The sequence below is a fragment of the Morone saxatilis genome, unplaced genomic scaffold, assembly GCF_004916995.1.
Source record: "Morone saxatilis isolate NCDOM2014 unplaced genomic scaffold, NCSU_SB_2.0 Contig22, whole genome shotgun sequence".
NCBI classification, from domain to species: domain Eukaryota; kingdom Metazoa; phylum Chordata; class Actinopteri; family Moronidae; genus Morone; species Morone saxatilis.
The window spans coordinates 25,355,611-25,367,165 of record NW_023339785.1 but is presented as its reverse complement, the minus strand read 5'-3'; the positions used below and the strand labels follow the sequence as shown (position 1 = coordinate 25,367,165).

General features: G+C 41.0%; 1 protein-coding gene across 1 annotated transcript in view; it reads right to left on the bottom strand.

The window, feature by feature from the left end:
* Positions 1-613: 613 nt before the first annotated feature.
* The window catches only part of LOC118333615 (protocadherin-1-like), a gene marked incomplete at its 5' end in the record, with an annotated part of 115,966 nt that continues 105,024 nt past the window's right edge, over positions 614-11,555 (bottom strand). The window contains 1 exon segment of the mRNA XM_035669342.1: positions 614-10,961. Within this exon segment, the coding sequence (XP_035525235.1) occupies positions 10,537-10,961 (425 nt within the window).

Sequence of the window (11,555 nt, the reverse complement as noted above, 5' to 3'; positions counted from 1 at the left end):
ACTGACAATAACAACCTGAGTCTGTCAGTGGCAGAAACTACTACTGTTAGTGGAACAAACAACAACTACTGTTAGTGGATGGACTTTTCTCATCTCACTCTGTGAATTAAGGGTTTTTTCAACCAAACCAGAGTTGGTGATTGTTGGAAAGACTAAAATAAAGAGTTTTGGTGAGTTTTATTTCATTTATTTCCAGTTTAAATTGTGTTTTCCAATTATCGGCTAGTAGGCAAAATTAGTGGTTTTGTAAATGGAGTCTGGTGGGCCCATTGTTCTGGTCTGAGATTCAGTTACTTTAGTACTACAAGTGAATTTCATATATGAAACCTTTAAGTCTGGGATCATATGTTTCTTATTTTGTCAAAATAAAAGAGAAAAGTCTTTAACTTTTTCTGCAAACTGAAGTTCAGCCAGGTAAGTTAGTAATAATAAAGCAAATGGTACCTTGCCCAACAGCCCTAATTGAGCTGATTTACTTAATGTTTGAGCCAATAAAACCCTTGTTTAATCTTTAGGGAAAGTTAGTTAGTTAGTTGAAGACACATAAAAGTGAGCTCTGTTGATGGTAACATGATAAAAACCTGAAAGACAAATGAAGAAGTGACAGCCATCGTCTTCCTTTGACTGAATGTATTTTATTGTAAAGCTATAAGTAAGGAGTAATTACAAGATATCATTTCTTTGATTTGCTCAGCAAAAATAAAAGACCACTTTTTTTTTTTAAATTCAAACATGCGGATGCGGATCAAAAGATGAGGCTAAAAAACAAAATAAAATAACACACATCACCCAACTTCCTCCAAGAAAACCAAAAGACCAAATAAACAACGAAACAAAGGAACTAAAGAAATGTACAGTTTGTCTTCAGACTCTGGGCGAAACATGAGAGAACGGAAAGGAAAGCAGTGGATGATTGGAGGAGAGACGCTGTCGTCCTCCTCTCTGAGCCTGAATCATCACTCCTACATTTAATAGAGCCTACGGTACTTTAGACAATATAATCCTACAGGTTCAAGGTCAGATTTCCTTCACGTTGTTTGAATATATATATTTTTTCATCTTCATTTTTTAAAAACCTACACTTCCATGTACATAAAACTGTACAAAAAACAAGGCATCACTAGCATTGTTCCTATATAAATATAACCAACCAACAATTAGGCTACAAACTTGGACTTGCTGTAAAGACAAAAGTGATTTGGCAGCTCTGTCCTGCTGTTTTCTTATTCTAGTTTAAAAACAAAGAAATAATAAAACTCCATCTTTAATGTACGGAAGCTCGGAGCCGCCATGGTCTTCTCCAAGATTTGTTTCTCATAAAAACAAATGAATAATCTAACTTTCTTTAGATAAAGTGTGTTAGTTGTCACCTCCACTAACAATAACAAACTTTATAGTGATTTATTTCACTTTTACAGGTTCACATTTTATCTCCTGTGCTGATAGTTTTATTGTAAAACTGATATAACTGTTTTATTTAATGCTATTAGCTCAAAATTATCTAATTATTACAAATTAATTACCTTATTTTCTCCTAATAAACCGTATAAAGCCCAGAAGTTGTTAATAATTTCATCTTTCTGGACTTTCGGAGCTCAATAACATGTTGTTTTTTGGCAGCCAAGATAACAAATATGTTGTTATCTTAAGTTTTCAAACAATTTTCTGATAGATTTTTGGCATAAAATACTTACTTGAGATAACAAATTATGCAACTGTGTTTCTGATGAGTTTACATACATAATACAGACGTAATTTCCTTATCTTAAGATGTGTTTTTTTTCTCTTTTCTCTTAAAAAACTTATTTACCTTCCCATATCTGCCAGGTTAAAAATAGACCATTCATGCTGATGTTATTTTTAAGGCTAATTATCCCGGCGATAGCCGCCCTAACATTAGCATTAACATCACTGGCCACTCTTAGCTTCCGTAGTTTTTGAAACTCAAGTCTTCCTATTTAGCGTGAAAAACAAACGTCCTGCTTCTCGCAGTCTGACTGTCGGATTTGTGTCGGATTTTCAGTTACGATGGAGTAAAGAAATAGAAAACACAGAGTCCAGTCTGCCCACTCAGAAAACATCATTTACACCGCCGCGTCTGGTAAAAAACAGCAACGACCATTTATATTCATACAGTATGTCTATAGCAGTGTTGATTCCATAACATTGATAAAACAACTGCGACAACAACAAAAATGTATAATATTTATAAAGTTGGCTTGTTTCATGCTCAGCTGAAGCCTCGTTTCGGGAGACTCCGGCCTCAGTATAATACACAACCAAAAAACAGCAAACCACTCCAAACTTTATCACATGATTTCATGTAAAACAAGCCTGCAGCTCTCACGTTACCACTTGATTTCTTTGTGTTAAAGACTTTTGCACTGATTAGAGTCACAGAATGAACCCACTACGAGACGTTCAGCATCCGGAATTCAAAAGTTCTTAAAGGATTTTGGTCAAAATTAGAAAGATTTCAGCCCAGATGTGACACTAAGTGTGTCTTCCAGAGAGAGAAAGTGGGCACTCAACCTAAAAAAAAATAAATCAGTTTGAGAATCAGATAGAGGAAGGTGACACGCCATCAAAGCCACCGAGGTTGGTGGAGCTTCATGTTTTATTAAAGGTGCACTCTACAGATTTTACTTGTCAGAGTCAATTAAGCCGTCGCCAGCAGTCCGACTTGAGCTTACAATAGTTGTATGAGGTCTTTTATGGCTCTGGAGCAGCGAGGAAATAATCGGGTGCAGAGACAGAAAACTTGCAAATGACATTCAGACTTTCATTTGCCAAGTGCCAGAAAGACTCTAATGTATTATGGGAAATGTAGGATCAAGCTGTTTTGTTTGACTCATACTAATAATTTTATGCCTGTTTAAATTGTCACGCTGCTCCAAATTTGAGTCCTTTCAGAACAGGAACTTTTTTCGAATCTGTCAAGCGTAAGTATTGTAATAGCTTTAAGCAAAAAGTTATAATAGCAAAGCATCAGGGACGAGAAAACACTGAATTTATCCAAAAAGAAGCCTATTAAGTCTGTATGATTGTTAAAAAGTATTAAAAAAATACACAATACAAACAGAGAATTGCATAAAAAGTTTCCTAAACAGGAAATAATCTGCTCATAATTCATCCAAATCACTTTTTATGCAAACTTTCTGCAGTTACTGAGAAATATGTATAAAATATATTATACAAATAATGATAGAAAAGGGGTCCCATAAGGAAACCAGCGCTATAGTTTATTATGGTATGCACTATAACAAGCTATAGGCAGCTTACACGTTATTGTAGACTCAGTTTAATAGGCAACATAATGTGTAACAGTATATATAGTAGGGTGGTTCCTGCTCTCTATCAGCTAAAGGGAAGACTGCTGAAGTCTTTAAAGACCTTTACTCTCTGTAGGACTGCAGCTGTGTGAAAGAGGCTATAAAGTGGAAGACGAGCTTCGATCTTTATAGATTGTGTACGTCGAAAGCTGCGTCTGATTCCTGCGACTTAAACGCCACCATCAGTGCAAAAGTCCCACACACCAACACAAGGATTCACATGAGAGGAACAAACAGAGTAAATATTAGTGGACATAGAGAAGAGAGGAAAGATGATTCCACTGAGTCAGACCGAGGAGAGGAGTCGAAGGGGGGCAAACACTGAATAAACTAATATTCTGTTGAGTAATTGAACAAAGTGAAGCTTTCATTGAACTGCACAGACTCAGAAAACCAAAAACATTCATGTTTTACTGTCATTTAGGAGCCAACAACAACGTGATTCATAAAGAGACCAGAAGAAGTTTTTACGACTGCATCAGAAAAATAAAGCAGGAAAAAGTAAGAAACACAGGATGCGTCTCAAATCATACTTTTGTCATTTAACTTATGTTGAATTTTCAAACACTTTGAGTCTAATGAACCTGATTTAATAGCAATTTATTTATTAGTATTTATTTGAAAATGTACACACAACTTTTGTGACTGTGGGTCTTATTTTTCTTATATTGAAGTCAATGATTAAACATATTTAAAGGTCCAGTGTGTAACATTTAGGAGGATCTACTGGCAGAAATTTAATATAATATTCTGTTAAAAAATAAGAATCGTTGTGTTTTTGTTACCTTACAGGATATTTTGTGAGTTTTGAGGCCACTGTCGTTTCTCCTACATGTTTAAAAGACGAGCAGTATTCAGTTAGTTGTAACTTCACCACTAGCAACCACTAAATCCTACACACTGGTCCTTTAAATGTACCGAAAGTATAATATAATAATGTAATATTGGTCAGTTTTTCCTAATTTTGGACCCTTAGTTCCAATGAAAGTTTGAAAAATGTTGGTTTTCATCTTAAATGGGTTGATAATTATCTGCTAAAGCTGCATTGATTTGTTTTTTGGCCACTTGGGGGCAGCAAACACAACATCTGACACCTGCTTCCACATCCAGCAGACACAGAACGATGTGTTTGTTCAATGTTCGCTCTCTTTTTAGCTCCGGTTTGTTCTCCACCAACTGCAGCGGGAAACATCAGCCTCTTTACCTCCTACAGCTGAGACTGAACCAGACAGGAAATGTCCCGTAAAAACCAAAACGAGAAGCTAAAAGAGGCTAAAAAGACTTCGTAGAGCTGCAGAGGTGGTGATAATCCTCACTGCAAGCAATTCTTTAGACATTAAACAAAGTAATCTGATCTATCGGTTAATATCGGTGCCTGAATTGGACCAAAAAAGGTGGCAGAACTCTCTTTCAGCACAGATACAACCACAATAACCATAAATCTTTTGCCGTTTTTCTCAGCATTAAGAATGTAATTACCCAGACTCACCAGGAGGTGGTGGTGCCCAGTACCTGTGATAAACCATATCAGGCTCTGGTTAATATGAGAAATACTGATTAGTGCAGCTTTAAGAATCACCATAAAAATACACAACTTGAGACGCAGTCTGTTTTAGGAAACAAAAGATTCCTCTGAAAGTAGAGCAGTGGATTTCATACATAAATAATGCCTGTCAGTAGTAAACCAATGTTTTTTTTTAAATAAACCGTTTTTTAGAAGATATTTATGCAGTTAAGTCATAAATTAGTAAGTCTATAAAGTGTTTTAGAAGTGAACTATAGTGCACTTTACGTTAATAATAAATCAAGGGTAAAGCAACGTGTTTCAGTGCCAAACACTACATTTAAAAGCATTTTGAATTAAGGACTGCAGTTTAATTGCGTGTGTTTAGAGGTAAACGAACTGCATTTCATTACTGAGTGATGTACTTACGCACAGGGAAGCAAATAAAAACTGCAGACGGATCAGAGCTGCACTGACAATAACTCTGTTTTCTCATCAAAATCTTTCCCCTTCAGATATTTGAAACATAATAACTCCTGAAGAGCTTCACACGGCCTCAGAAACCTACGGGACAACTAATTGAGAGGACGACTGGAGCTCCACGAGAAGAAGAGTCATTACATTTCTGTAATATTTCCTCCACCTTACTATCCGTGTTTCCTCTCTGGAATATTTATAACGCTTCCAATACTTTGGCGATGTCAGAAATACATACACACACATATATATATATATTTTATTTGTCACTGAAGGCAGCAGGGCGGGAGGTGGACGCTCTGCATGCAGAGACACCTGCTGAATGCACACACACAGAGACTGTCAGTGTGTGTGACAGCAGCTCTCCTGGGGGTTGATGGGTAGTTTGGTTGGTGGTGGTGGTGGATTGGAGGGGGTTCAGTTTTCCTCCAGGGAGCAGGAAGTGTTTGTAATGTGACAGGAGGCCTCAGGATCCTTTCTATGCACACACACATATACAGTACATACTGTACACATCTGATACTGTACGATTTTAAACTACAGACTTAAAAGGAAATTGTAGAATTTCTGAAGACTGGGCGACAATAAGAGCTTGGTTGTTAAAAAAAAAGATGTATTCTGATTAAAACTCTTGTCCAACATGTTGCTGAGGCTTTTGACTTTGAAATGAAGGGAATTATCTCATTTTTGGAGGCCACAGCATGCTCAAAACTCATGAAACGTGGCACAAAATTTAGCGAAAATGTACAAATTATATTATATGGGTCCGCAAAACTGAGCCCCCAAGGCACCAATATGTATGAAAATCGGGACGCACGTGTATCATGACCATATTAACTAAACAGCCTCTTCGAACCCAACAGGAATTCACCCATTTTGAATTGAGTGGTACTTTTAGGCAATTTGCACACGTTGTATTTGAATGAACTCCTCTTAGAGAAAACAGTCTGTGGTCAAACCCCGTCCATATAATATACTAATGCTCTGTTTTACAGCTTGCATTAAAATCTCACATCCAGATTGTTTCCAGGGGCCTGTTTACAGCTGGTATTAACATGCGTCTCCAGTGGCCACCTGTGATCACATCTCACTCCTCTGCTCTATACGCAAATAAACACTTTTAACGGGCTGCATCCTGCTCAGAAATGGTGTCAGTCAGTGTCCATTATTACTGTCCTTTTTTTCAGTTCAGTGGCACACTAGCTCATCGCTTTTACCTGCACTGTCATCAGGAGGGACGCTGCTGCGCTGTGGGATTTTATAACTGAACTTTATGAGCAGGACTCACATGTCCACATACTTTTGGCCGTGCTGTGTATATTGCTGCTATTTTTCTTATTATTGTTGGCACACACACACACGAGCAGTCTCGTGTTTGCTTACTTTATTTCAGTTTTGCTGTGAGTTAAAGCCAACAGCAACGCCAGAGGTCACCAAAGGTCATCAGAGGTCACCAGAGGTTTCTTTTCCTCTTCTGGGGTTAATTGGTGCCAAAGAGTTGAGGTTAAACCAACAGTACATGACTCCGACCTCTCTCTCCTCTGTCTTTACCTGAGACAGCATAACACAGCGGCCACCTGGGAGCGCAGCGGTCGGCCTGGCGGCAGGCGGGCATCACGGGGAGCAAAAAAATTACTTGTTTACGGTGAAACTGTGAAGCGTGGCGAGGGGGGGAGGAAGGAGGAGAGTCAATGTGGACCTCCATGTTGGGCCTGTAAATAATCAATCAGAGCTCTGAGCGCCGGCGTTAAATCACCAGAGGAAGACGGGGAGCGAGAGGGACCGCGGCGGCGCCCGTGAACTCTAAATCTCTGTCACTGGGAGGGTTGAACGTCGGTTGAATGATGGTTGATTTATCTGCTGGGGGAATACTGCGACTGTGTGTGTGTGCAAGGTACGTCGACAATAAATCAAGTCACCTTCAGAGACCGGAGGAATCGTGTTCTGAATCGCGTTAACACACCACACATTGAGCTCCCGCACATCAAAAACAAATGTATGTACAATAAAAACCAATTAAGTGGCGGGGCTGGAATGGGCGTCACCAAAGAAATACAGGAAAGAAGGCAGGAGAAAGAGGCAGTCCGATACGCTTAGCGAAGGCGATTGTTTGTTGAGTAAAACTAAATAGTGCGACCCCTCTGCGACCCGGCAAATGGCCCCGTTTTGCTGCCTGTTAAGCCTTTTAAGGCGTCGCAGCCCGGCGGCGGCACTTTGATGTTCCCTCTGTGATTCTGGAGTGTTGATGTTCACACCTCACACATGCTGCAAAAAACCCCAAAAACAAAAGGCAAGTCATTGAGTCTGCCATCGAGACTCTTCTTCCGACAGGGGCGAGATTAATCCCACTTGTTCCCGCTGCAGTTTTCTCTGTTTCAGGAAGTTTCTAGAAATGAATACACTAGTCGAAACAAAGACACATAATGCTGTCAGACACTGAGAATAACAATCTGAGCCTGTCAGTGGCAGAAACAACTACTGTTAGTGGATGGACCCCAAGGATTAACCTTGTGGCCATTGAAGCCCCTTTTATATGTTTTTACTTTTTAAAGTATAAAGATAAACCTGTTATCTTCCTTTACTGCCACTGCAGAGCTCTACCTTGACTGGAGGAAAACAGGTGAAATAATCTTCCTCCACAGGCTGATTTCTTGCTTTGTTTTAAGACTTCAGGACGCAGCAAGAGACTAAATGACTTGTTAGGGAGATTTTTTTGCAGCGCACTGTCTCACTGTGGCTTTCCTTTCATCCATCTATTCTCAGCTGGTGTGCATCACTACAGGTGAAATCTCACATTACCCTCAGCAGCCATTAACACTGGGCTCAGAATGAATGAACTTCCAAACCAGCTCGCTTTTACTGGCGCAAATTATCGCCGGTAATGTGCAGAGCCTCGGGTTGTAATTACAGTTTCTCTGCTGCGCCGTGTGGAGTGGGTGTTAGTGGACTGAAGCCTGTACAGGTGTCATTAATCCTGCATGGCTGTGCGGCTGCAGCGCGGCAGGAAGCGGCGCCCACCTCCCCCGCTGCACAGAACTAACAGGTTTAATAAATACTTCTGCTAAACGGCAAACGGCTCAGCCTCACACTGAGGAGGTAAAGAGGTGGGAACTAACGAGAGGCGACACTGACCAGAGAGCTCTTCCTTCAAGCTCGAGAACACAGCGGGGAAACATCTACCACAGTCACCACAAACAACACACTCAATCCTGCAAGTATCAGTGCACCTCTACACTTCCCAGCTGCGGCGGTTTGTCAGAATAAAGACACAGCTGCTGTTTCACAAACCACAGCAGACATTTCAAACATGTCCTCTGTGTATTGAGCCTTCAAATCTTTTGTTGAGAGAAGATTTTGGCATTAATCCTGACTGAGATTGTGGTAATTAGTTGTTTTTTGAATGAGCTGTTGTATTGTCTGAGCCTCGCACGCTGCAGCACCAATAAGAATCCTGATATCGATCCGGCTGTCCGACACTTTAGCAACATATCGACGAATATCTGTAAGATTCATATCAGACTTTACTGTGGACATTCCTGCTCCCCCGAGGATGAACCGCATTGATTTCAATGACCTCTCGAGCTTTCCTCTTGTGCCACATTCAGGACAAACTTTACATTTTTATCTTAAACTACCTGTAAGGATTAAAGGAAACCGACAGTCCAAAACCAAATATATTCCACTGACAGTAACATAAAGGAGATAGAAACAGCTCATTTTAGTGAAGTTGGAACCAATGAGTGTTATAATAATTTTGCTCAATTTAAATGATTGATTACGATTGATAGATCAAAACTGTTGCCGATTCATTTTTTTTTCTTTTGGTAATAGACTAATAGTTTCAGCTCTACAATGGACACTGCGGTCTGAAGGGGAAGTAGCTAGCGGGACTTTTAGACTTTCCAAACATGAATGATGAACACAATTTCACACAGTTCACAGCTTAGGAAAGTTTCATCTTTACACATAAAATTAAATTGTATATGCGTTGGTTTTTTTGATAGTTTTCTGTGATAATAAATGTAACTGTCACACACTTTAATGTTACGCTTTCATTTTATGGTATACTACTGACAAGAGCATTAATAGTATAACCGGTATTTGGATACTCAGCTTTGGCCGATCCACTGACTGAACCACTTAGAACTCAGATATTTCTTTCGGTTCTGAATAAACTGGTATCCTCGAATGACTTTGTCCCCTCGTGAACCCAAATTCAACTGTGTTGTAAAGTTGTAGAGGAGAGGAAAAAATAATAAAAAGTCTCGTGTTTGTAACTCGGCACCGTCGGTGATGCTCAAGAGTCCAGGTTCCTGCAGTGTGACGGCGAACGCCGCGGCGTCGTTTCTCTGTACATGCGAAGGTTTTCCATCAGTCCAACGTTACATGAAGATCTCCAGACACCACGACAGCCACGGATCCACACTAACAGCCACAGCAGTTTCCTCTGTCACTGTTTGTTTTATTTACAGCTCTGTACACTGAAAAAAGACCTCTTCACAGCAAGAAAATGAACAGACCTGAAAAAAAGTTCTCAACTCCGAAGTTTGGAAAACAGCTGCGTTTCTGTGAACGTCTTAAGACGAGCTGTTCCTGATAAAAACGAGCCCGGTTGATTTGATGCAACTCGGCTCAAAAATGTTATTTCCCGGAGGCTCCGGAGTCGACAGAGGAAAAATATAAAGAAAATCAAACAAATCCAAACAAAAAAATCAGGATAGATAGCATTACACAGTATACTTAAGTAGGATTTACAAGATGTTCTTTTCCTTCTTCCCCCCGAAGGTGTTTTTTCTTTTTCTGTTCCAACACAGCAACATAGCCTAAAGCAACACACAAAAATCCAACTCAAATACGTGAGTAGCTAAATAGTTTCCCATTAAATTATCACAACGATGTGGTGTAGTTTACATTCCTTCCGCAGCAGCAGGAGCCGCGTGTTTTCTTCAATTGATTTTAATTAATTCTATTTTACATTTGATTGGTTTCTAGAAGGGGGGGGTGGCGGCGGTGGCAGTGGGTGAGGCGGGCGAGGGTCTAAAGCCTTGTACGGTGGATGCAGTTATAAAAAGGACGAAGGGGAGTCGGTGCTGTGGCATCAGCAAGTAATAGGCACAGGGGGCGGCAGTGAGGAGGTGGGACAGGTGGTGGCGAGCAGCGACAAGGGATGATGAGGAGCCTAGGGACGGGGGTTGGGGGTTTTTAAGGTGGAGAGCTGAGCCCTCACAGGTAGATCTCCCTCTTGGAGGTCTGGCCGGTCGGAGTGGTGGCCGAGTGGTACTCCACCGCCTGGCTCAGTGGGATCTCCTCCAGCCCACAGTCTTTACCGGAGTCTCCACCCCCAGGGTAGGCACTGCTGTAGGGCGTCATGAACCGCATGTTGGCCACTTTGGAACTGCTGCCGCCGCCGCCACTGCCCGTCCCGCGCTCCTCCGTCGCCATGGGCTTGGGGCTGCCGTTGGCCATGAGCTGCTCCTGCCCGTCCATCTCCTGGTAAGGCACAAAGGTGGAGAGCTTGGGGGCGTTCTTGGACACCTTGCGGGTGGGGGAAGGCTGACCGGGCATCCAGCAGGAGTCGGAGTGGCCGAACTCGGTGCACTCGTGGGTGCAGTTACCGGTCATCGCCACGTCGGGAAGAGGCCTGAGGTCTGCAGAGAGAAAGACAAAGAGACAAGGGTGAGTAAAAAGAGGAAACAACAGCAGAGGGGCCTTTAAAAGAGGCATACAATTCTGCTTTTGGCCAACAAACCCACTACAGTGACATATTGTTTGTGTCCATCTAATAAATCCAATATTGACTCTCCTTTTTCGCTCTTGGCAGACAGATCTTCCAGCTAGTCTCTAACTGTGTCTGTCATAGTAAAAGAAGCTAAAAATCCAGCGCCTGAATGGGTCCAAAAAAAGGTGTCAGTACCCGAATTCAGCTCAACCGCAACCCGAAACACATACCCTCATTCTTCTGGCATTTTAACAAAGACATTTTCATTGCTGCTTTTCTTTAGGTGATTTTAGGTTTTAGAAATACAGAGGTTGAAAGACTGAACCATACTGCCATCCACTTTTTCTCCACTCAGTACTCAACACTGTAACCTGTATTCTCCAGTAAACTGTCCATCACTTCACACAAGGCGTCAGATCCACTGGTATCAGTTAATTTATAAAACTGAAGAGACTAAATCAGCTCTGGTTCCTGAACTGGTTCTGTTCAGTCAACAATAAATGAAATACATAAAACTCTACTA